At 42.4% G+C, this 27,115-nt stretch overlaps 1 protein-coding gene and 1 long non-coding RNA gene across 4 annotated transcripts in view; one reads left to right on the forward strand and one right to left on the reverse strand.

Moving 5' to 3' along the window:
* ADCY5 (adenylate cyclase 5) overlaps positions 1 to 27,115 on the reverse strand; it is a 356,971-nt gene that overhangs the window by 11,062 nt on the left and 318,794 nt on the right. For all 3 annotated transcript variants that reach the window (XM_053244596.1, XM_053244603.1, XM_053244612.1), the window contains exons 13-17: positions 17,640 to 17,756; positions 15,806 to 15,970; positions 13,374 to 13,549; positions 1,854 to 1,886; positions 473 to 605 (exon numbers count right to left, since the gene is read on the reverse strand). In XM_053244596.1, coding sequence (XP_053100571.1) covers positions 473 to 605; positions 1,854 to 1,886; positions 13,374 to 13,549; positions 15,806 to 15,970; positions 17,640 to 17,756 — 624 coding nt within the window. The remainder of the gene's footprint in view (positions 1 to 472; positions 606 to 1,853; positions 1,887 to 13,373; positions 13,550 to 15,805; positions 15,971 to 17,639; positions 17,757 to 27,115) is intronic.
* LOC128322786 (uncharacterized) overlaps positions 26,095 to 27,115 on the forward strand; it is a 39,825-nt gene continuing 38,804 nt past the window's right edge. Inside the window, exon 1 of the long non-coding RNA XR_008305990.1 lies at positions 26,095 to 26,196. This is a non-coding gene — a long non-coding RNA (uncharacterized LOC128322786). The remainder of the gene's footprint in view (positions 26,197 to 27,115) is intronic.

Raw genomic sequence — 27,115 nt, forward strand, 5'->3', positions numbered from 1 at the left:
GAATGAAATTCTATGAAATACTGAAGTAGTTCTAGTTATTAGAACTAGCAAGTGCTGAACAATCATTCTGATCTCTTTATCCCTCACTTAATTTAAATATTTCAAGGAAAGTCTCTCATGACTTCCCAAAACTGGTCCAGTTGGATCGCCACAGGGCTTTTAATCTACAACATTTATATTCCACATAAATGTTCTCAAAGCAGTTCAGCAAGCCATAATATATCACAGATATACAGTAAAAAAAGTGCACCTGCTAACCAAACCAGCAATACCAACTTTCTATAGATCACGTATGTCAAGAACTGTGTCCTTCTCAAAGGAAAAGGCTGCTGTAGTGGTCTCCTTTGTGGCAGCTGTCGTAGTTCTAATGTACTGGTATGGCATGACAATACAAGGCAGTAAAACAAAAAACAAAAGAGCAATAATTTACCATTTCTAAATTTCACTCTAATATGACATTCAAAACACACACCTGAAGTTTCCAAAGGAAATCAAGCCTTGCTGTGGATTCCACCTGCTGCGCATGCAGGTATACCGTTAAGACAAAAACGGTGATAACTACAGGGGTCACAATCTTCAAGGCCACCCTGGACACACTTGGAGGGCTACATCAGAGAAGAAAATGCATCAACCTGTAAATATTCTAGCATGCTAGTCATTCAATTGCAGCAATGTAAGCCTATACAATGAAAACAACAGGTAGAACAAGGGTAGAATGCTTGCCAATAAACGTCACCCATGGCATTCTGTTCAACATCATTTAAATGACCATTTGATGTTTCTGCATTTGATTGAGCTTGGGACATTAACATTTACATGGAACAAGTGCAACTTTATATGTGGTTAATGTGTATCATCTTTCTTTTCTGCAACAACTGGACAAGCAAGGTGGACTATTTGAGAAATGCCTCTAGGGCAAGGAATAAAGAAAGACCAGTGCAAGAGTGAATAGTATTTTGTCTCTTAGAGTACAATCCTATTCATGTTTACTTCTGAGTAAACATGAGTATTTCTAAGTCCTACTGTTTTAAATGGGGTTTGTTCCCAGGCAAGGGTGTGCGTAGGATAGCAGCCTTAACTTAGGGATCAGGGACAGACCACAGAATTGCACATAATATCTCTCCATGTCCCCATAGCTCGTGTCTTCTTGAGAGCAAATTCCTCCTTCTCATAAACATGATGGCATGCCACTAACCATGGTTAATGCTAAGCAGTATTCGAACCAGCTCCAAATGTTGGCTAAGTCAAAATCCTGGTTTACAGTAACCATGATTAACATGCTACTGACATAACCTTAAGCAGGAGAGCGAGGGTATGGGAAATTCATAAAGGAGAAAAAAAGAGTAAGGGTGTGCCCAATCCCAGACTCCAGACCCCTAAAGCATGTTTAAGGAATGTACCACATTTTCACAGTGATCACATACAATTATAAATAATGGTTTAACATTATGAGCATCATCCTCGGGTTTACACATCCCTTTCCCACATGCTTAGAGATTACAAGCATTCAATTGTGATTTGTAGCAACCCATCAAATCATTTGCCATTTAGTCCAAATCCAGTTTGATTCTGGCTGACATGCAAACTATGGTTGGTACAAACCATAGATACCTGGGTTCAGATGAAACAACAAACTATGGTTTGCTATAACTCATGATAAGCCACTTCTAATCTCCACACATGAGGGATGGAGAGACAGGGGACACTAGGAGCTCAAGGCTCATGCTCAGCTATGGCTTATGTTATATTTGAATCACCCTTCTATCTACACCAACCCTAAGAAAGAAAAAAGGCCCGATCTAGTTAATATTTTAAAAGGCAACTTCAGGCTTCCCCCTGCGCATGTAACTCACCATATTTCATTCCAAGTCTCATTGGGAAACACACTGGAATAGTAAAAAGAACAGATTACAGGTAAGGTATATAGATGGGTTTATTATTGTTATACAGTACACCATTAATTCCTCCTCTTTTATCACATATATTTATCTTTAAAAATTATATCCAGTGAAGCTGTTTGAGGACTGACAGCTCGGGATCCCAGTGTTGGGTCCCTGCATTTTGAAAATTGCATTTAGCTGCATTCTGAGCCAACCACAATTTCAGACAGTCTTCAAAGAGTGCCACACAAAAAATACATTTGAGTAACCCAGCTTGGAAGTTTACCACAGCATGGAAAACTGAGGCCTGGCTATCTCTTTCCAGAAGGGGTAGAGCTGATACTCAGCTTCAGCTGGTGGAAGCTGCTCCGAGCCATGCAGGACTCCTGATCAATGAGCAACCCCAAGCTGTTAGTCTGATCTTTCATGGGGGACTGCAAACTCATCAAGAACAAGTTGAATATCACATTCCTAGGCAGGCAAATATCACATTCCTAGGCAGATGCACCAACAGCACTTGCATCGCATCAGGACTGAGTTCCAGTTTATTGGCCATCATCCAGTCCATTGCCAAGTCCATGCACTGGATCAGAATTTCTATTACTTCGCCTGAATGAGTTATAAAGGAGAGGTAGAGCTGAGTATCATCCTCATTTTGATGGCACCCAACTGCATATTTCTGGAGGATTCCATGAAGTAGTTTCATGTAGATGTTGAAAAGCATAGGGTGCAAGATGGGACACCATAACACAGATGGCAAGAGCCAAGTAATAGTTCCCAGCACCAGCTTCTGGAATTGGCTGTCTAGATATTTTTTTATTTATTTATTTATTTAACATGTTTTTACACCACCCAAAACTCACATCTCTGGGCAGTTCACAACAAAGCAAACAAAACAGAAAAAGTTAAAACATTAGTTAAAATCAATGACAACAAAAATTAAAACACCAGTTAAAATAAAATAAATGCTACAGCAAAAGTTAAAACACTACAACAATTCAAACCTTAAAACATTTTAAACAATGTTAAAACTATTGAGTGGATATGAGTGGAATTACCACAAAGCAGTACCCACAACCTAGTCAGCCCATCCAGAAGACTACCATGGTTAAGTGTTTTGAAAGTTTCCAAGACACTTGGAAGCAATGGAAGCAAGATAAGCAATAAGTTTGCACTCTCCCTGGACCGGGTCTCACGATCAGTGAGACCCAGTTTTAACCTGTGAGCGGGCAGGGAGCACTGGGCGGCCGAGCCGGAGAGCCGAGCTGAGCCGGAGCCGGTGGGGGGTGGGGGGAGCGGGGGCCGCACGGCCCCCACAAGCCCCAGTATGCCCTGCGTGAGTGCGCAGGGCATACTGGGGAGACCCCCGAGCCGGGAGGTGGTTTTTCGCCTCCCGGCCAGGGGTCTACTCATGAGTATGCGCGGCGCGAAGCCGCACTGCGGCTTCTCACGATGGTAAAAAGCAGGTTTGCTGGAGCGCTCGCCCCGCAAACCTGCTTTTTACCAGGGGTTCTCAAGCGGGTTTGCCGTTCGATTTTTGCTGATCGTGAGAAGCGCCCCCCTGTCTCTCTCACAGCATATGTCATCTATTAGGGGGATTTGCACAAATGGCTCATGCAAGTGTGCACAGGGCAGGGAGCAGTTCCCTTAAAAAGCAGGTCCTTACCTGCTCTGCTGCCGCCCCACCACATTTCTGGGCATGGTGCTTGCTCTTCCAAATGACTTGCATACCCGCTTTTGAAGGGAACTGTTACCCACCCTGCTGAACCAGTTCATGCACATCCCTACCATTAGGGTGACCAAAGCAGTTTCTGTACCCAAACCAGGCGTGAAGTCCAACTGAAATTGTTCTAGATAATAATCTAAGTGATCCTGGAGTGAGGCAACCATCCTCTGCTCAAACACATGACCCAGAAAAGCAATATTAGCCACCAGCCAAAATAGTTATTACAATCTTTCCGGTCTAGGGAGGTCCCCCTCCCACAACCATCCTTTCTGTCCTTTTTAAAAGGGGCTCATCACAGTTATCTTCTTCAAAGCATCTGGGACCATCCCTCTTTAAAGTGAGGTGTTCACCACTTCCCAAATACAGCTGGTCATTTCCTCCCACCTCGGTGTTATATGACCTATGAGACTACTGTTCCCCTCACTTGGCCAATCTGACCACCAGTACCATATCTCCACATGTAACAGGGATGCCCCTAGCTTCACCCTGGATCATTCACCAAATTTCCCAAGCACATAATCACCAAGTCAAGAGCAACAAATAGCAACTTCCAATAACTAAAAGGTATTATTATTATTATTATTATTATTATTATTATTATTATTATTAATTAAGATGAGTCAGCAGCAATAAACAATTAAAGGTAAGCATCAGCCATGATTTAATCAGCTGTTAAATGGCCTCAAGGAGGTGGACACAAAGTCTTCAGGTTATAATTTATTATTTATTTATAATACTTCTATATCGCCTGGCATGTATATCCCTAGGTGGTGTACATAAGTTAAAATACAATATAAAAATAGGATGGGATGATTAAAACAATTGTGATATAAAAAGTGATTAAAATTAATTAAAAACCTGAGCAAACAGGTACGTCTTGAGAAACTCTGATTTTAAAAGGGAGTGCATTGCAGAGCCCCGGGGCAGCCATAGAGAAGGCCTGGTCTCAAGTAGCTACCAAACAAGCCAGTAGTAGCTGTAACCAGACCTCCCCAGATGCTCTTAATAGGTGAGAGGGTTCATGACAAAGGAGGCGCTCTCTTCAATACCCTGGTCACAAGCCACTGCCTGGAGGTTACGAGGATATGTACCACTGTTTTAAGGTCATTTCCCTCAATTTCCTCAGAAATGGGCGTAGCTGATGTATAAGCTGAAGCTGATAAAAAGTGCAGCTGACCACTGCCTCAACCTGAGAAACCAGAGACAGTTTTGGATCCAAGAGCACTCCCAAGCTACGTACTTGTTCTTTCTGGGGGAAAGTAACCCCATCCAGAACAGGCAGATTTAAACCATCTCTCAAGTTCTGACCTCCCACAGCCAGTATCTCCGTCTTATTTGGATTCAATTTCAGTTTGTTATCCCTTATCCAGCCCTTTACCACCTCCAGGCAGGCATTTAGGGAAGTTATGCCATTACCCAATGAAGTTGATATGGAGAAACAGATTTGGGTGTCATCAGCATATTCATAACACCCTGCACTAAATCCCTGATGATAATATAAGAGGTATATGCAAGGGCATCAAAGATTAACCACACATTCTCACTTTAGAGAGTTTTCAAAAGACAAAAAACAAAACCAAGCAGGGGCCAAGCCAGACCATTTAGCTTCCCATCACTCATCTGGGCTTTCAGATACCAAGAACCCACCAGAGTTCTCTCTAACAGTTATTCTCAAATGTTGTTGACTACAAATCCCAGCATCCCCAGCTGTGATAGCCTTTGCTTGGGGATTATGGGAGTTGTAGTAAACAACATCTGGGAATCCCTGTTAGAGGGAACACTGCAACCCACTCACCTCCCTTCTCACCAGAGGAGCTGCTGGCTCTTACCAGCTATGCCCTCCCACAGCCCAACTGAAACAATGACACCAAAAGGGGCAGCTCCCTTTGTTGTTGCCTCTGCGTGGCAGCATCATGTTGGTACATCAGGCCTGATGTTTTAGATCCATGTGTGCTCTGAATAACTTCCATGATTGAATTTCTAAGAAGTTAGTTAGTCAAATGAACAAGTGTGCAGAAATGTATCTGAAATTAACATGGAAACCATCCCATATCTCCACATGGACATCATCCTGAAACACATGCCAGATTGAAGCAAAAGTAGGGGGAAAAGATCCCTCATGGCATTGGAATCCAAAGCCTGAAAACATTTGTTTGAATGCAAGCCCTTGCCTAACATGGTTGATTTCATCTTGCAGGGAGGTGGTTGGAGCTGGCCTAGTTGATATTATCAATATCCCACTGAGGATGCCACCTTGTTTGAAGGAGGCAGTGGTTAGACCCCTTCTAAAGAAGGCCACTCTGGAACCCCTCTGGTGATGGATAATTATAGGCCAGTCTCCAACCTTCTATGGGTGGGTAAGATGATTGAGAAGGTGGTGGCTGACCAGCTCCAAGTGGTCTTGGAGGAAAATGATTATCTAGACCCATTTCAAACTGAATTTAGGGTGCATTATAGGGTTGGCAGCCTTGAGTTGGCCTGACAGATGACCTTCGTCAGGGAATTGACAGAGGTAGTGTGACTCTGCCAGTTCTTTTGGATCTTTCAGCAGCTTTCAATACCACTGACCAGTGTTCTCTCTAATTTTTTTCATCTGTGTGCGGAATAAGTTTTGTTCTGGGTGGCAGTATCAAAGCAGTGGGCGCACACGTGCATTCAGAGTGGGACCTTCCTGATTCAGCCTGAGTGGGATCTAAAATTAACTGAGCAGACATCAAAAAACATGTGAGTGTGTGCACATGCGCATGCCTTAGAGGGAACTCTGCTACTGACCGTGGTATCCTTTTGGATCACCTGAGGGATTTGGGGATAGAAGGCACTGTTTTACAGTGGTTCCGCTCCTATGTCTTGGGTAGATTTCAGATTGTGGTGCTTGGTGACAGTTGCTCTTTTAAATGAGAGCTACTATATGGAGTCCATCAGGGCTCCATTCTGTCACCAACACTATTTAACATCTACATGAAACAGTTAGATGAGGTCATCTGGGGATTTGGTGCTGGGTGTTATCAATATGCTGATGACACCCTAATCTATATCTCTTTGTTATAAATATCAGGAAATAGTGTAAGCCCCTTAAATGCCTGCTTACAGGAAGTCATGGGCTGGATGAGGGATAATAAATTGAAGCTGAATCCAGTCAAAGCAGAGGTTCTGGTTGTTGGGGGTGTAATCTGCAAGACAGGATAGAATTTCCTGTTCTGGACAAGGTTACACTCCCCCAGAAAGAACAGGTTCATTACCTGTTCATATTGTGAAGTACCCAGGGACTTGTTTTGGTAAGGGATGGTATATAAATGTACTAAATAAAATAAATAAATAGTCTGGGAGTGCTCTTAGACCTGGGTTTCACCTTGGTGCCTCAGGTTTCACCTTGGTGCCTTTTTACCAGCTGTGATTGATTCAACAACTTCTCCTGTTCCCTGAGGAGAAAGACCTGAAAACAGTGGTACACCAGCTGGTAACCTCCAGGTTGGACTACTGCAATGCACTCTATGTAGGGCTGCCTTCATACATAGTTTGGAAACTTCAGTTAGTTCAAAATGCAGCAGCCAGATTGGTCTCTGGGGTATCCTGGAGAGATCACAGGATGCCTGTTCTTAAACAGTTGCACTGGCTGCTGATATGTTTCCTGTACACAGTTCAGGAAACTGTTACAAATTACAAAGTGCTGGTTATTACCTTTAAAGCCCTGAATGGCTTAGGTCCGGGTTACCTGAGTGAGCACCATTCTCTACAAGATATCCACTGTTCATTAAGATAATCAGGAGGGATCTGTCTTCAGGTGCCACTGGTTCATTTGGTGGTGACCTGGAATTGGGCCTTCTTATCGCCCCTAGCTTGTGGAACGTGCTCCCTGTGGCTTATCTTTCTTGAAGAGGATTATCTTTCTTGGAGGCCTTCAGGAGAACCTTAACTACTCATCTTTTTAAACTGGCTTTTAATATCTAGTTTTATTTGTAATTTTAATCTGGTTCAATTCCCCCCCCCCAATTTTAATTGTTTTATTTTTTGTTTTTTATTTCAGTGTGAGACTCCCTGAGCCACTTTAGGAAGGGCAGTTCCACTGATTTAAATAGAATCTGTTTCCAAGTGTGGTAAATAGTACATCTTAAAAACACATTTTTGAAAGCAAGTCTCATGAATTCCAAGCTGGCCTGAATTTAGAAGTAATTGCATTCAGGAAACGGCTTCACATTATCACTGCTACAATTTTTCACTTTGAACACTATGTGGAGCCATAACCACTACCAAAGATGTTTTTCTGCTAGGATATTGTTACTTTCTCCCTTTGAGCTTAATTGTATTAGGACATAATCCTTGCTTAGTGGAAAGTACTTGAGGAAAATTAGAGGGTTAGATATGATGCCATAAACCTATGTTGCTTGTGCAAGTTAGGGATGCCAGGAAAACCTAAGGACATCTGTCAAAAATATGCCAGTTCAGTGGGTAGGAAATATTATTAATACAATCTTCTTAAACTGCAAATCGAACCCTAGAATTTTATCAAATTGCTTAGCAGAGGGCATATGCAAAACATGCTAACAACGCTCACTTTGTCCGTCAGCAGTACTAGAGATGGGAAGTATCTGTATGTTTACTGGCTCAGTATGTTCTGTTTTGTTAAAGTGTCTAAGTACTCTCAGTCTGTAGATGTGTGTACCCAGATCTCTCTAGCAAAACCAGACACTTTGTAATCCAATTACCAAAGGTCTTGCTCCAATTTTCCTTCTCTTTTAGGTCACTTCTCCAAGTTAACACCCCCTTCTCCATCCATCCAGCATAAAAACAGTTGACCTCCTGCATTTGTAACACACAAGCCCCACCTTAGAGCTCTGCCTGTTGCATCACCATGAGCTTAACTAGTAGTATTTCACTAGGTCTCTGCATTGGGTGAAATTGGATACAGGGCTGAAAAGTGACATGAGTACAACTTGCTAATTAGTGTTCATACCTCATAGAGAGTCATTAGTTGGATCAGACAGATGCCCAATTAATTTAATATAAGACAGTAATCAGTAAGAGAGACAAAGTAAAAAAAAGTAATCAAGACAGTAATCTGTGCTCTGGGAAGTGATACACAGATTGCAGCTGTCCGCATAGGTACTTGAGATTCCCTGCAATCCATAAACGGTTCTCCACGCAATAAGACCTTAGTTAGAAATGGAGATTTCAGTGCAAACAAAAAACATTTAATGAGTGACAAGATTGCAGCTCCTACATTTCTTTCTGAGAAAAACCTGCTTATTTACCCCACCTTATTGCTGACATCCTGATTGTGAGGTGATAGAAATAATTGCTTTTAAGTGCTCTATTTCCGTCTGCTCTAAGCTGATTAAAATTCTGTGCAATATACAATGTCAAAAAGATGTTTTTTGTTTTCAGATTATTTCTTCAAATGGCTGCCCCTCATTTGCCATCAATTTCCTATTCTATGAAGGGCAGAAAGCCCACCCAAGTGGCATAACCGCAGTCAAGCCATCCACAATTGACCAGGGCATGACTGTGTTTCAAGCAAAGTGACTCCCCGCCCCGCCCACCGCCTTTTGCACTGCTTTATTAACTTGTGCCAAAGACATCATTAAAGCAGTTCTCCAGGAAAGGTTTAAAGGAACTGTGAACATTATAAGGCTTCTTCAGTTTTAATTAGGATGTCAGTCATTAGCTCTCCACATATTCAGACAGTATTCTCGAGATCAGTGAATGCAGATTAAGTGAACCCAGGAGAGAGACACTTTTGTTTAATCAGAGTTTGTTCACACACTCGCTCTGCATCGGAGACCCAACTCCTAAGCTACCAGCAGTGGGAGCTACAGTGTCACGTTCCCCGGCTATCCTGGAAAACATTTAAAGAAAGCTATTTGTTTTTTGTACCATGGATATGGTGAAGTGATTCTGTCTCATATCAGTGTTGCCTTCTCTAAGCGGAGGAGATATTGGTATGGGGTATGACCGTTTCACCAGTCTTACTCCTGGTAGCTTCCTTCAAACATTACTGAGGGCGGCAGAAAAACACCCAAACTCTAATGCTTCTCAGATCATCACCATTATGTCACAATCAGACATCAGAAGTCAGACCTGACCTCAGTCACTCATGCTTTGGTAAAGTCCAGATTAGACTATTACAATGTGCTCTACATGGGGCTGCCCTTGAAGACAGTTCAGAATGCTGCTGCAAGGTCGCTCATGGGTGCAAGTTGCTTCACGAGTATTACACCCATCCTGAGTCAGTTTTTTTAGCCACCAGTCCACTTCCGGGCTAGATTCAAGGTGCTGGTGTTGACCTTTAAAGCCCAGCTTGAGGCGGGGTACGTGTTGGACCGTATTCACTCATATGAACCTGCCAGGGCCCTACATTTGTCATCTCAGGCCCTGTTCATGGCCCTGCCACTAACAGAGATCCAACTGGCAGGGACTAGAGACAGGGCCTTTTCCATTGTGGCCCCTCAGCTTAGGAACACCTTCTCTGAAGAGCTTTGCCATGTTCCCTCTTCTCAGTGTTTTTTGTTTAAAAAAAAAAACTAAACACACATCTTTTAAAAGAGGTTTTTAATTTTTCACCTGCTGCATATATCTGGTAGATTTTTTAGTTTTTAGTTTCCATAATTCTTCGTTTTTAGCTTTAAGGATTTAATTTGGAATTTTAAAAGCTAATTATGATTGTGGTTTTAACTTGTTTAATTTGGTTAATTTTATTAGTCTGATTTTATATTGTAACTGTTTTATAAATGTTGTGAGCCACCCCGAGCAGTAATGTACTGGAGGAGCAGGGTATAAATATTTTAAATAAATAATAAATAAATCAGCCTCTGAGCTGGCTACAACCAAGATTCACCTTCTGTCTCTTGAAGCCCCAACTGGGCTAGTAGCTGTGTCAGATTAGGAAGAGGTTAAAGACAGGGCAGGACTGAGTGCATGAAGAGTTCAGTTCTCCTTAACAGCAGCAACTCTCACAGGCTAGAAGAGCAAGAGAGCAGACTGCCTGTGGGATCATTATTGTGTTGCACCTTTTGACGCTTGGCAGCAATATTCAGAAAATGAATATTCAGAAAATGCATCTGAAGGCAATGGTAGAGTAGTGTATATGAATTAACACTGCCAGCAGTAATGTGCTATCACGGGTCCATCCTGTGTTTTCATAACTGTGAGGATTCAGGTCTGTTCCACATATGCAGCAGCCTGCGGTTGGATATTTGTGAACTTATTTATAATGGATGTTTGAGTTTTGTATTATTTTAATTGTATTGGTATATTCATTTTTGAAAAATAAACCCTTTTTTTAAAAAAGGCATTGCTTACCTGTGGTCTGACATAAGAGTCCATTCTATCACTGCAGGATTCTATCAGTTCATTTTGCTGCATGTGCAGATCAGGTTTTAGTTATAACCTGGTCTTAACACTTGTTATGACTAGAACCTGATCTACACCTGCAGCAAAATGAACTGATAGAAACAGTTCTAGAATGAACTATTACTTCAGACTACAGATAAGCAATCTTAACACTTCTTATCAGCTGCGGTGGCACAGCAGGGAAGCAGCTTGCCTAGAGTGCAAGAGGCTGTGAGTTCAAATCCCCACCAGTGTGCTTCCCAGACTGTGCCTAGTAATTATATATTTGTAGTCACCTACATTGGGCAGCAGCGATATAGGGAGATGCTGAAAGGCATCATCTCATACTGCGTGGGAGGAGGCACTGGTAAACCACTTCTGTGTTCTACCAAGAAAATCACATGGAATGTGATCGCTAGGAGTTGACACCGACTCGACAGCACAATCTTTCCTTTCCTTCCTAACATTTGTTAATAACTCTCTTAGTTATTTACACCTGTAAGCTCAGAGCAATTATTTCTAAAGATGGAGAAAGATTGTGTTACCTCTAAATACCATACTGGCAAGTGCTATTCATTTACTGCTGTAAGTATTTGGTATCACATAAGAAATTGACCTGGAAGTAAATTCTGTTGAAATTAACTTGATCAGGATGCCAAGAAATAACTTCAAACTAGAGTAGTAAATTGTGGGAATGAAACACTTAAATGTTTTGTACTTCTCTTTTTCAAGTCACCATTTCTTCAATGGCTGAATATGATACTAGTAATCAAAAAAGAGATCTGTTATTAAACATTCAGCATGACTATAAGCCCCTTGCTTGATGCAAAAGACACACATTGAACTCTCCTCTGAGAGCCTGGAATTGATGCAAACTAGGACATTCAAATTCTATATGCCAGCAAGAGGAAAGACAAAGGGAACCATGAGAGGGGTGAATAACAGCCAGGGGTGACTCATTTGTTGATACTGCACAATCTCTTGTTTACAAGGAATAAGTTATAATGAGCCTCAGGTCTAGTTCTTGCATAGAATAGATGAGGCAGCAGACCTGTTTCTGGACTGTACCACTTCAGATGGTAGCTGAGGACTCACATGATTGGATGCTCTTCCATGAAAGACAAATGTCCTACACATAAAACAACTAGCATGTCACAGAGAAGGCCAAGCAAAAACTCTGCTTCTTAAAACCTATATTCAGAGGTGCAGAGAAAAAAAGATATCTTCCAGGGAGTCTCACCAGGAGTCTGTAGTCTAGAAATAGGTTTACTGCCTCATCTGCTTTTTGTGAAAACTAGGCCCCCATCTTGGCCACCTGTTCATCTGTTTAGCCATCTATTTATTTAATGTGCACATTTATATATCACTTTTAAAACCAACATTTTCACAAGCAGATGCGTAATTAAAAATGGGAATATCAACCCATAAAAAAACAATTACAATAAATCACACCTCCTAAAAATAAAAATACTGTAGCACAACAATCTATTAAGAGCCAGCATTAAAAAAACAGAGAAGTTATAAAAAATCTTATGAAACAAAAATATTTTAAAAGGTCTGTTTATAAATGAATAGAGGGGAGTGTTGTATTGTATCCAGTAATCTTTTGTAGTTTGTTTGTTTGGACATTTGTCCCTGGGGTTGGGGATCCTGTAGAGAGTGAGGAGGAGGAGTTGTGAGGGGGAGGAATCAGAAAGGAAAAGGGAGGGGAAGGAGAATATGCATTTGTTGCTGAATAAACCCTTTATTCATCTTTGTTTTTAAATTTTAAATTGTTTTAATGTTTTAATTTTGTTTTCATCTGTGTTGTTTTAGTGTAAACCATGTAGAGACATGAGTTTTGGGTGCTATATACTGTAAATATGTTAAAAAAATAAAAATAAATGTCCCCAGGGAATGGACTGTACTGTTGTGGGGTCACCACTCAACAAGTACTTGTCCTGCACTTGTCAATTAACTTATTCATAAAAGGGACTGCTAAGAATTTAATAATAACAATAACTTCATTTGTTAGCCGCCCCATAACAATTGTTCTCTAGGTGACTCATAAAGTCAAACAATAATACTACAATTGAATAAAACATACTTTAAAAAACTTTTTAAAAGGCTTGGGTGAAAAGAAATGTCTTAACCCGGCATCTAAAAAACCCCAAAGTGATGTTGCCAGGCAAGCACCACTGGGCAAGCACCACCACTGGGCAAGCACAACTGGGGTGCCACCACCAAAAGGGCCCTCTCTTTAGTCTTGCCTCCCTTCATTTAGTGGTATAAGCGAGTCCCAAGCAATTTAGGGCTTTAAAGGTTAAAACCAGCACTTTGAATTGGGCCCAGAAGTGGACTGGAATCTAGTGCAGCTCGTTTGGCTGCAAGCAAGCACTAGCATGATATGATCAAAATGCCAGGTCCCAGTCATTTAAAGATGGCTCTCTATATGTACTTACATGGCATTGGCTTTAACCAGAAGATCTGCGTTATCAAAGAGGGTAACCCCTGGCACTTCCACAACGATGACGTATATAAATTCAATAATCAACATCAAAATTAGTTTTCCAATGCAGCTGATCTGAAGGAACACGGAGCAGGCCAGAAGGCTCAGTAAGACACTGTAGGTAAAATACTGTGAGGAGAATGGGATACGGGAGAGGAAAAGGGATGGGAAGAGAAAAGGAAAGCAAAGGTCAGCTAAGCCATGATACAAAGACATATTAGGAAGGAAGAACCCTATTCACAAATTAAAGCTCATCAGCTGCAATGGGCTCTTATACTATGGCCAACACATTCAACTAGCATAGTTCACAGTAGGCATGCCCAACCTTTGACCCACCATGCCAAATGCAACCCACCAGTCACACAAACCAGCTCACTGTGAACATAACTAAATTTCCTGGTTTTTACTTTTCACCTGGATCTCAAAAATGGGCGGAAAAGGGCATCAAGTTCACAATAGATAGTGAAAGGGGACATTCAACTGAATAGGTCACACACAGCAGGCCTGACTTACAGTGAACCTACGGTCTACTTCTTGGTTCCATGGACTTCACTTCCACCAGCAACCAAGCAAATGACAGTAACTAAGGACTATTTCCGACATGACCTAAATATACAACTACAAATTATGATGCATTAAAATTAATATCTGAATTATCAACATCTTTTCTGCTGAAAAACCATGTGTTTTAACAGGCTTTCAGAATTATGCTTATTCAACTACTTGTCTTTTTTTGTTTAACAAAACAATAAAAAACAAAACAATGATGCCACTGTTCGTACAACATGCTTGCAGACATCTCAAAAATAGAAACACCTGAATTGTACACTATCAAAAATATAGCTATCTGCTTTTAAAAGTTCATCTTTTAGTTTTGAGAGAAAGGGGCATATATGGATGTGTACACACACGCTCTCCTCCTCAACCTCTATATATCTAGATTTATCTCCACCCACACATGTATGCACACATCTACATATATCTCCCCAGAAGTTTACTGTTTTGTTTATTAAATTTAGTACATTTATTATGTACACAAGATGTACACTTATTAAAACATGCATTATGTATTAACCTGTACACATATGTATAAAAATGTACTACTACTACTACTACTACTAAATATTATTATCTAAATATTATCTAAATATTATCAACACCATAGGGGCCACAGAAATCACCATCAACCAATTACAAAAAGCAGCTTTACTGGGAACAGCCTATATTCTGCGACGATATCTATAATAACAACACCAATATTGATAATAAAATTTAGGCATCCCAGGTCCTTGGGAAGGACTCAATGTCTGGATAAAACAAACCAGTCAATAACACCTGTCTGACTGTGTAAATAAATAATAATATATGAACAGATGAAGCTGCCTTAAACTGAATCAGGCCACTGGTTCATCTTGTCTAGCATTGTCTATACTGACTGGTTTTAGGGAGTCTTTCCCAGCCCCACATGGAAATGTCAGAGACTGAACCTGGGAACTTCTACATACAAAGTGTGGGTTTCATCACTTCACTGCTGTGATGACTGTCAGCTGCTTTAAGACCACATTCTACCCATTCTGGCAAATGGCATGGCCTGCTGCTCAGAATTCTAGACTAGGCCACTCCAACTCATGGATCACACTCCAACTCATGGATCTCATTTCTGAATGCGACCCGCTCACACCTCTATTTAAAAGTTCACTGCATGCACTAGCTATTCATTATTAATTTATTATTATTATTATTATTAGTTACATCTGTATCTCGCCCTTCCTCTGAGGAGCTCAGGGTAGCATGCATGTTTCTTCTATCCTCCCAACAAACCTGCAAGGCAAGTTAAGCTGAGAGGCAGCAACTGCCCGAGGTTCATTGAGCCAATGAGCTTCATGGCCCAGAGGGGATTTAAACTCCGGTCTCTGCAATCCTACGCGCTGGCTCCCTCAATGCACATATCAGAATAGAAGTGTACTAAATGTTCCTATCTGTTGTGTGAATTTGCTACACGGAGGAAGTTTATTACAAAGGCAGCGTTCCAAGGTATGACTACCAGAACTACAGACCCACATGCTACCATCTTTGTCATGTGTAGAATTAGCTCCTTATGTTACAGAAGGATGGATCATAACTAAAGTGAAGAGAATATGCTTTGCAGGAAGAAAGGAACAGAATCAGTTCCTGGCATCTCTAGTGAAAATAATCTCAGGGAGTCAGACCTAGGAGAACTTTTGTCCAGAGACCTTGCAGAGCTGCTGCTGCCAGTCAGAGCAGAAAATACTGGGCAAGATGGTCCATCAGCTTCATGTGTTGGTGGATGAGCAGGTTTCAAATTCTTCAGTAAATATAATGAACACCCTCCCCCGCCCCCATATATATGACTTCAAAGTGTACCTCTGGAAAGTTGCAGTTGGGCTGGGAGCTGGCACAGAAGCCCTGCACTGTTGCGAGGCTGTAATTGGAGGCAGAGAAGCTGATATGGCACATGTTCACCTCATGTGGGGTGATGTTATGCTCTGCAGCCACACAGTCAAGGAGATTCACAGTACTGCATGTGAACTGGCAAAAAGCAAAAGTCACGTATAATAAAAACAAACAAGTGACATAATGGAGGACATCGGGCAGAGGTGCATTAAAAAGGCATTTGGGCATCACAGAAAGCTACCATAGCAGAGATAATGTTTGGGCTCAGTTATGAAATACAAAAGCTAACATCCAGACAAACTCAGGGCTGGTATTATAAGGATGGGGCAATTTCTAAATAGCACCTTCCCTCTGCATCCTATGTGCCTCCCGAATATATGTGCCTGAGGGTTGTGGAGCCTTCAGGGACACATTTTCAGGGGGGACAGTGGGATGCAGAGGGAACAGGAGCAGTGTTCTCTCTAATTTTTTTCATCTGTGTATGGAATGAATTTTGTTCTGGGCAGCAGTATCAAGGCAGTGTGTGTGCGCATACATTCAGAATGGGGCCTTCCTGATTCAACCTGAGAGGGATCTAAAATTAATTGAGCGGACATCAAAAAATGTGTGAGTGTGCGCACACCTTAGAGGAAGCACTGAACAGGAGATAGACTGAACAGGAGATAGACTCTCTCAGCCTAACCTACTTGACAGGGTTGTTGTGAGGAGAAACTCAAGTATGTAGTACTTGATGGACTCCTTGGAGGAAGAGCGGGATATCAATATAAAAATAAATAAAATAAAATAACATAACATAAAAACTGCTACTCCTCCACAACACCAGTGCTGCATTCATCTGGATGTCAGCCAAAGTTAATTAATGTTGGACTAGGACCGGGAAGACCCGGGTTCGAATCTCCATTCAACCATGAAACTCACTGGGTGATTCTGGGCCAGTCATGTATCTAACAGCCTAATCTATCTCACAGGGTTGTTGTAAGGATAAAAAATAACCACGTACACCGCTCTGAGCTCCTCGGAGGAAGAGCAGGATATAAATGTAAAAAATAAAATAAAATAATAATAAACAGTGGGAACAACAGAGGATTAGAAGGCATGTACAATATTAAACTCCCCTATAGGAGTAGCACTGGGAGGATCTACAGACCCCAAGCACGCATGCAATTCTTCCCCCGCCCCCAACCCCCCGTGCTTATTCCCAGCTTCCCATGCATCACTCCCTGCCGGTCCCCAGATGCTCCTGAGATTCTCTGTAGCCGCTCAGCTTTCCATAATCCAGTATTGGGTCGGCATTTAAAGAACCCTCATTCTACCCCGACTGTACGGCCTGGGGCAATTTCCCCGTGATCGGCTGCCTCCTTGTGACGGGGGATGGGAATTCTGAGACCGGTTGCCAATTCTTCCAGCTTGCACAACCCTACCATTTACTTCTACCCACAACCCAAGTCCCACCTACTCTGGATTATTTCATGCATGTGCAATGATACTATTCCCAGGAAATGCCAGATTTAGGGCAAGCTAAGTATAGGTTCAGTTTTTTGGTCTGTAAAACTCTATGAAAAAATAATCAGCATTGCTTTGATATGCTGCATTTCACAGGTGTCAGACTAGACAATTTGTTGCACAAGTGGCTAGGAAGGAAGGAATCAGGAAACTGCTATGACCTGAAACCAAGTTGCTATTTCTTCCCCTGGATGAACACACAGTAGGAGCCCTGACTTCTTTTGCAGTATATGCCACAGTTTATGAAATGCTGATAGATCACACAGTGGGGCTAAATCAGCAAAGAGACAGTGTAACATACCATGTTGACAAAGGCTGAGAGAAAAACCAGTATAATGGTGAAGACCCCTACAATGGTGTTATTCATCCTGGACTGAACAATCTTCCTTGAGAGGGTCTGGAGTGGAGCTGGAAAAAGCTGGACAGAAGGAGGAAACAAGTTATTGGAAACCATGATTTTGCACAAGAGAACTGGCACATAGAAGAGCAACATGCGCTAGCAAGTGTACATGCTGATCTGCAGAGAACAGATTAATGAGCATCTGTCTTCCTCCAGGTACTTTTTGGGGCAGGAAGGGTAAACACACAATTGTTTGGCTAACTTGTCATACTGACTTGCTATTCCCTGATTAAGATAATGACTTCTAAGCCAATATAACACATAATGGTGTGTGGAATAAAGCATGTCTTGGGATCTGTGCAATTTCTGTACTTATGAACACCTAAATTTTGCGCTAAGGAAAACAAATTCTTACTCCAAAATACAAACCTGTTAGGTATAACAGTATGTTTATTACTGCTTCCAATATTCTGGTTTCTAAAGAAATGAGGATTATTTCATCAAGACGGGAGAAGAAGATAGATTGGGCTTATGCAGACAGTAGATACTGCTGGAGTTGGAAACTGTAGTTCTGCAAGGGCCCTGAATCCTCACAACTTCACAGGAAATTCAACTTGTACTGAATCCTGAGGTCTACCTAAATGGCTACTTGAAGAACTGTTTTCTTCCACATGAGCCCTAGCCCTTCACTCTTCATCTGAGACTTTCTTTTAGGTTCCTTCCAACATATGAGGTTAGGTGAGTGGTGACTGGTAAGGCCCTCTCAGGGATGTGTAAAGTGATTCGAGTTAGAAACGATTTGAGCTCAAAATGGGCCATTTAGAGTGTTTCGAGCTCAAAACAAGACACTATTAAAATAAAGAATCTGTTTCAAGTTCAAACTGAAATGACCCTGTTTCACGCTCAAATTACTTCAAGTGTTTTGAGCACCATTTGGGCAGGCTGTTTTTCCCTTCCTGATTGGTTTTCTGGTACTGGCTTGTGACTGGCTTGCCATCTACTTGCTTCTTGGTTGACTTGTTATCAGAGAAATCAAGTGTTGTCATGGGCAACCATGCCCCCATTGGCTGGGGGAAAGGAGGAGAGAGGGGGAAACACTTTTGGAGGGAATTTCAAAACATATTCAAAGGGACCGAGAGGCAAAGAGAGGGCCCATATGCCTCTCTTGAAGAAGAGTATTCTTCAGGACAGAAAGAAAGAAGGTGGAAGGAAGGTTTGATTTTGTGGTTTTCTTTTCTCAGCACTGAGAAACATCTGGTTTTGATGGATCTCAGATTGACAAAGGCATACTTGGGTGCCTGCCTTTCTTAGTTGTGGTTTGTGTTGTTTGTGAGATAGTGTTGTGGTGAGAAATGGACAGTGTGTGTGTGTGTGTGTCTAATATTTCTTGGTGATTGCTGTGATAAGCTCCATGTCTGGCCTTGAGACTAACTTATGCTCCATTAACTACTCTGGTCTGCTCTGTAATCTGCATTTCAAGGTATATTCAGTCAGAATGTGACTGAAGTTGCTCTAGCTGAGCGTATGGCTATGTTTGCTGCTAAGGGTGCTTCTGTGGCAGCTGTTGCAATGCTAGGAAATAACGTAAAGAGTCATAACTGTGTGTGAAAGAGCAACTTGTGACAATGATGATACTGCAGTGCAGGGTGGCACTGTGGCTAGCAGTGAATTCTGGGTCAGTGATTCTTTTTTGGCCATTTTTAGACTGTGTTTGAAATGTGTGTTCTGTGTTGGGAGGGTCAGATTCCCTTTGCTGTGTGCTTCTGCAGTGTTTTTCAAGGCAGGATTGCAAATTTGTACACTCTGCTTGTTCTGGCCATAGGGAACAATGATGAACTTGAAACAACCGTTTTTTCCCCATGGGTAGCTTCTAGGAATGTCAAAGTGGGTTGTGTGGCATGGCATGATGGATGTTACCTACCACCCAACCCATAAAAGAAGTGGACAAGTGGGTGATTTTTAAGAATCTTTAACCTTTCTCCATAGGATTCTATGGGGGTTTGGAGGACCGTTTAAAAATTTGTTAAAAATCACCTGCTTGCCCATTTCTTTTGTGGGTTGGGTGGTAGGTCATGCCATGCAGACAACCCACTTTGGTGTCCCTAGTTACTACCCATGGGGAACAATGGGGTGTTTCAAGTTCCCCATTGTTCCCGATGGCCACAACACTCAAAACACAAAAATTGGACTCAAACATTTTGAGTGTTCCAACAAAACGTTTCGAGTATTTTGTGTTTCATTTCAAGCTTGAAACAAAACACAAAATCCATTTTGGCACCTCCCTACTCTCAGTTCTGATACCCCACATATGGAATGCCCAGAAACTTGCCTGATGCCAACTTTGATGTACTTTTGGCACCAGGCAAGGTCTTCTTCCTTTGCCGAGACATGCCAGTATGTCTTATAGCTTGCATTGCCTTATAGCTTTCCTACACTTCAGTGTTTTTTGCTACTGATATGTGATTTTAATATTTTGTTTTTATCTGATTTTATCATGTCAGTTTTGAAATTGTATGCCACACTGATAGTCTTGCAACTGAAGGGTAGCTTATGAATTTACAAACATTAATCAATTAATATCCATCCAATTTACAAACATGCACAAGTTGGAAACTGCAATCAAAAAACAAACAAACTGTGAAGATTATTTGGTTGACCAATACATTTTGGATAAGTATTTGGATGTAATCATCTCTGATATTGGGGGTTTCAGGGGAACATGATTTACTTTAATCGCTTCATTCACAATCTATCACACCATTAAAAAAATAAAATCTCCCAACTATTTTTAAACATCACACATTCAAGGAGAAACAAAAGACAGACTTCTATTTATTATTTATATGTTTATTTTAAAACAAATGTTTTTCTCTCCAGAGGCAACTGAAGACAGTTAACAATCATGTTGTGCACAATAATCCATAAAAACAATAATCAAATTCTAAAAACAATTCAAAGCAGCTAAACCAACCCATAATCTGTTAGAGGTTGTTGATTTTTACCCACACTAGGTAAAACAGCAGAGCACTAAGGAATGAGCACACACTCCAGTTACAGAGTAGGTAGCAGAGGATGGTTTGGATATTGCAGCTATTTAGAGAAAACACATAGAGATCCTTGTATGACTAAACAATAAACATTTATTGGTTAAATACACTTAGATAGGAAAGACCTATATCTAATCTGAAGGACTACATAGTGGATAGGTAAGGAGAGAGAGAAAGATGTTTCCATCTGCTTTCTAGGAGGAAAGGAAGGATTGTGACTCAGCACAGGAAGTGCTACAGAATCAGTTCAGGGGTCATAGAGTAGGGACAGATAGGGAGACCCTTACTCACTGTCTCTACTCCCAATGCCCCTAGTGGTCATTAGGACAGTTGGTGCAAAAGGTTGATGCACTGGAAGTTCATCTCCAACACCCCTTCTCATCGCCTGTCGCACCTGCTCATGACTCCCATCTTCTCACGAAGCATCTGGAATCTGTCTCTGGATAATGGCTTGGTTAATCCATCTGCCAGCATCTCTTCTGTGGGGCAGTACCTCAGCTGGACTGCCCCTTTTTCTTGCAAGTCCTGAACATAGTGATACTTTATGGGAATATGCTTAGTTTGAGATTTCATCTTCTCCATTTGGGGAATCTGGATACAACTTTGGTTGTCCTTAAACATCACTGTGGGCTTTGATTCCTTGATGCCAAAGTCCGATAGTAGTTGGTGTATCCATACTGTTTCCCTGCATGCTTCACTTGCTGAAACGTACTCCGCTTCTGTGGATGACTGCGCAACAAGTGACTGCTTGCAGCTACTCCAAGTTATGGCTCCACCTCCATACAGGAACAGGTATCCACTTGTGGACTTGCGGTCTGTTCTGTCCTTGCCCCAGTCTGTATCCACATATCCCACGAGTTTGGGATTGCTGTTTGCTGGAATCTCCAATACATAATGCGCAGTACCTTTCAGGTACCTTCCCAGTCTTTTGACCGCTATCCAGTCTTTGTTCGTTGGCACACTCACTTTTCTGCTCAGGATTCCCACTGCTGAAGCAATGTCTGGCCTTGTCACTGTGGCTATGTACAAAAGTTTTCCAATTGCCTTTCTATATTGATTGTTGGCTGGTAAAGGCTGGCTGTCCTCACCCTGCTTCCAGAAATCAGCATTCATTGGTGTGCTGACTTCATTGGCATCTGTCAGTCCCAGGCATTCTAGAAGATCTTTTATCTTCTGTTTTTGGTTGAAAAGGAATGTTCCGTTCTCTTCTCTTTCTATCTGGATGCCAAGGTAATAGTGATGTGCACGGTCTGGAGCAGTCCGGACCGGCCCCGAAGGGGGGCCTTCCTTTTAGGGCGGGGAGGGCTTGCTTACCCCTCCTGCCTCTTTGCCCCCTCCAGCGCCCGTATTTAACAGAATAACGGGGTGCTGGAAACCAGCCGCCCCCACCGCCGCCCCCCCCGCCACGAGCAGATTTTGCACAAAAGCTACCAATACCCCTGCTGCTGCCGCCGTTGCCCACCAGCCCTCCCTCCCTCCCAGCTGCCCGCCCGCCCGAGTCCTCACCCGATGTTTTCATAAAAAACGAAAGGGGTATTGGTAGCTTTTGCGCAAAATCTGCTCACAGCAGGGGGGGGCGGCTGGTTTCCAGCGCCCCGTTATTCTGTTAAATACGGGCGCTGGAGGGGGCAAAGAGGCGGGAGGGGTAAGCAAGCCCTCCCACCCTTAAAGCAAAACCCCCCACCTGGACCCGGACCAACCAGGGCCGAACCGGTCCGGCAGTTCGGCCATTCTTTAGAATGGCCGCCGGACCTGTTCAGACACACCCCTACAAGGTAATAGGAGATGCTTCCGAGTTCCTTCACCTCTATTTCCTTGTTCAGGTGTTGTACAATTTCATGACTGTCTTGCCTTTCCTCATGTGCAAGAATCAAATCATCAACTGACCCATCTATTGTCTCTGAGTCTAGAATATAGGCAGGGGTCAGCTTTTCCTTGCGTGAACCCCTCCTTAAGTAGTAATTGATTCAGTTTTTCATTCCATGCTCTGGCTGCCTGCTTTAAGCCATAGATGCTCTTTTGCAGTTTGCACACTAGCCCCTTCTTTCCAGGTTCCTCAAAGCCTGGTGGTTGTTGCATGTAGATGTCTTCCTCAATTTCCCCATGTAGGAAGGCAGTCTTTATATCCAAGTGTTCAACTTGCATTCCTTTGGCTGCTGCCACGCTGAGCAATGTTCTAATTAACGTGTGTTTCACGACTGGTGCAAAAGTCTCATCATAGTCTTGACCATAGATTTGGGAGTATCCTTTGGCTACTAGTGTGGCTTGGTAGTGCTGTACATCCCCTTCTGCATCCTGCTTGACTTTGAAGACCCATTTGCATCCCACAGTCTTTCTTCCAGCAGGTAGTTCCACAAGTCTCCAAGTCTCATTTTTGTGCAAGGAATCAATTTCTTCCATTGCTGCCTTTCTCCACTTCTCAGATTCATCAGCTGGCAATGTTTCTATTTCTTGCCATGTAGTGGGTTTGTGCATCTCTCCTCCTTTAGCCATGAGTGAGAGTCTGTTAGGTGGAACCCCTTTGTTATGCCTCTGTGAGCACCTCAGTTTGGGTTCTGGTTGTGCAGCTCCTTCTGAATCTGGCACTGATTTCTTGGTTAGTTCCCTCACTTGGAAGTCAGTTTCAAAGTTTAGGCTTTGGTAGCCCAATTTTCTGTGCCATGAGAAATCACAATTTTTGTGTTGGCAACTACTTGCCACGTTTGCTTGTGCAGTAGCACAGTCTACTTCAAAAAGTCCATCATCCCGCATGTGGGCAGTCATGATTAACTCATCACCTTTAGAGATGTAGCATGCTTCATTTTCAAAAATTGCTTTACACTCCTTCTTGAGTCCATGCCCAATTGAAATCAAGTTGACTTGCATCTCTGGCACGAAAAGTGCATCATTTATCTTAACCTCATAAGCTTCAGCAGCAGAGCCACAAAGTATCTTTGCTGTCCCCTTGCCAGCCAGGCTTAGCTTCCTTGAATCTGCTAGGGTCACAACAGATCTGTGGCTTTTATCAAGTTTGATAAATAGACTGCGATCACAGATCATATTCTGGGATGCACCTGAGTCCAGGATGAAAGTGTGACCCTTCCTTGGCTCTTTTAAGGCAATGTAGCTTTTGGCATTACTACTAGCCCTTTCAGATAAGCCACCTTGTCCATGCTTCTTCTCCCCTCTTTGTTTGTCGTCATGACTCATCCCTGTGTTTACTTCATTGCCATGGTGAACAGGTCTGTGCCCTCTTGAGTTTCCCACTCTTTGAATTATATGCTGATGAGTCACTGAGGCTACTTCACTTGCTAATGCTGGAATTATTTTGCCTGCTGAAATGTGCCAGAGTGCCATCGCTTTCAAATTTCTCCCGCTGCACCCTTACATTAAAATTTCTCAGACTCGACACAACATGATCAACCTTCAGTTCACAATGAGACAGTTCAAGAGCGACAATTAGGGGTTCAAAACTTTTAGGCAGGGATTGTAGGATTGCCCCAATTAGAATAACATGATTCAATTCACACTGGTTACTCTTCAAAAGCCTGTTGATTTCTAAGATATTCGCTATGTGGGCTTCAAAGTCTCCCCCTTCTTGCAGTTTGCTTTTGCATACAGGAGAAGAGCTGCGTTTGCAGAGACTTGGCCACATTGCTTTTTCAGTCTATCCCACGCTTCTGAGGCTAAATCTGTATCCCGCACATAGAGCAATAAATCATCGCTTATACTCATAATTAAAAGGCCATATGCGTGTTGGTTTTTCTTGTTCCACGAGGCTTGAGCAGCTTCATCTTGGGCTGGCTGTCCCTCCATGAGCACTTCATAGATTCCTTTTGTCATGAAGATCGCTTTCATCTTGAGGGCCCAGGTTTTGTAGTTATTGCCATCCAGTTTGGGAAAAGAAGGAGCCATTCCTGAGTAGGCTGTAGTCACAGGATCCATACTGCAGTTTCTAACTAACTCAGCTGCACTTTCAAAAATGAAAAATGAAAAAATAAAATAAACTCTGCTTGTGCCTAGAAGCCTGTTGCTCCTGCTGGGCCCATAACCCTGTTAGAGATTGTTGATTTTTACTCACACTAGGTAAAACAGCAGAGCACTAAGGAATGAGCACACACTCCAGTTACAGAGTAGGTAGCAGAGGATAGTTTGGATATTGCAGCTATTTAGAGAAAACACATAGAGATCCTTGTATGACTAAACAATAAACATTTATTGGTTAAATACACTTAGATAGGAAAGACCTATATCTAATCTAAAGGACTACATAGTGGATAGGTAAGAAGAGAGAGAGAGAGATGTTTCCATCTGCTCTCTAGGAGGAAAGGAAGGATTGTGACTCAGCACAGGAAGTGCTGCAGAGTCAGATCAGGGGTCATAGAGTAGAGATAGATAGGGAGACCCTGGCTCACTGTCTCTACTCCCAATGCCCCTAGTGGTCATTAGGACAGTTGGTGCAAAAGGTCGATGCACTGGAGGTTCATCTCCAACATAATCAAGAGCCACACAGTTCCACCCCAACCGACACCAATTACTGGCCAGGCATCGCCCTTCCCTCAAAGCAGAATGAGAAGGCCAAGTTTTCACACGGCCCCTGAAAGAGTGCAGAACACAGGTCAAAAGCATCTCTGAAGGGATGCTTCAGAGTTGACATCACCCCTGAAAATTCCCTACTCCTAGCAGATGCCCAAAGTGCCTTGATTCCTGGACTGGAACTAGGCCTCAGATGATGACTAAGCATACAAGAAGGCATACAGTTCTCAAAGTAACCAAATTGAGGAGCACGCCCAGACTGAGTACCTGTGCTACCTCCTAGATAACAGGCTAAACAACATCTCCAACATCTCAACTAGTTGGTAGCTGATCGCACCCAACTAGCAGCAGCTCTATCGACTCTGAATTAAGTTTAAGCTTATTCGCCCTCATCCAAGCTTGTACAGCTGCAAGCATTTGGTTCTGAATTCTATAATTCGGATGCTAGAATTTTATAGAACAATGTAGCTTTCCTAGGTGGGTGTTAATCAGTGCTTTATCAGTGCTAACACTTTTAATTCCTTGAGTGAAATCTGAAACACAGACAAATAGCTCCAAAATCTATAATTATTACTGCACAAACTAGGCTTATTGGTGATATGGGGGGGAGGGGAGAGAAAGAGAGGAGGGGGGGAGAGAGAGAGAGAGAGAGAGAGAGAGAGAGAGAGAGATGGCTTGTATGCTGTTATATAGCAATGACTAACCACTCTGCCTCTCTCTCTTTGAGCCCCTTTCTTCTTGTGCAGTTAGAGGGATCACATTTTGCCAGCACACTACTTCCTACACAAACATAATTATGTAATTGTTTGATGACAGAAGTGCTGATTAGCTGGTGCCTGTTACAAAAGGAGAGAGAAACGACGAGCAGAGGTGCTGAGTGTCTTTAAGCTGCTGACTTCACCTGCATCCAACACAAAAGCATCAATCTGTCTCCTAGGAAGGAAAGTGGGATCGAGGTAAGCGAGCAGACTGGGGGGACGAGCTACAATAGCAGATCGTGGCATAATAAAAGATGGCAAGAGGCTGTCAAATACTTAAAAAAATACCTGACAGTGCTCCTGCAAGCAGTTAAATAAAGCATGCCAGTATAACAGCTCTTGAGGCTATGGATGAATCACAGTCAAATATCTCCCTAGCCTACATTGGCATGGGTGAAGTTTAAGTTGCGTGCAGCACCAAGAGAGGATCTTACTGTGTCCACTTGCTTAAAGATGTCGGAATGCCACCAAGACTGTCTGCTAGGTTAGCAGCTTCCTATCAAGGTCTGAAGGAAGTCAGATAACTGCATATTTAGGATTCTTACTAGTTAATGTCATTAGAACAGTTATCATAGCCAGGGGCGTAGCTAGGGGAGAGGGGGCCTGTGTTTGCCCCTCTCCCCAGTGGCATCTTGGAGTGAAGAAGATAATGAAGGAAAGAGGGAGAGGTGGAGCTGGGTGCCCTCAGGAGCTGGGGGCCAGGGTTCTTTGAACCCATCTGCTCAATTATAGCTACACCCCTGATCATAGCCCAAACTACGGAAAGGTGTCAGCCCTGGAACTATTCTCTTATATTTGAGAGCCTAAATGCTTGTCATTTGATTATTAGGTAATAATTTTTCAAAATTGTACAGCAGAAGCAGAAAATCCTAAACCTGTTCACCAGAATTTGTGATATAAAGTATGAAAACAACTTGGTTATAATAATTTGTTCTACACCTTGCTCTGGAATTTGGAATGTGGATGAAGTCCTATGATAGAACATGAAGCACTAGACCAGGCAGAAGATTGGGAAAGCAGTCATAATTTGGGATGGGAGAATTTTGTAAGAGGAGCTATGTGGCCACTGATGAGTTCCAGAGTTCCAAAAGCACAGGAATGGGGTCACATTTTTAAA

Source organism: Hemicordylus capensis, chromosome 1 (genome assembly GCF_027244095.1).
Source record: "Hemicordylus capensis ecotype Gifberg chromosome 1, rHemCap1.1.pri, whole genome shotgun sequence".
NCBI classification, from domain to species: Eukaryota; Metazoa; Chordata; class Lepidosauria; order Squamata; family Cordylidae; genus Hemicordylus; species Hemicordylus capensis.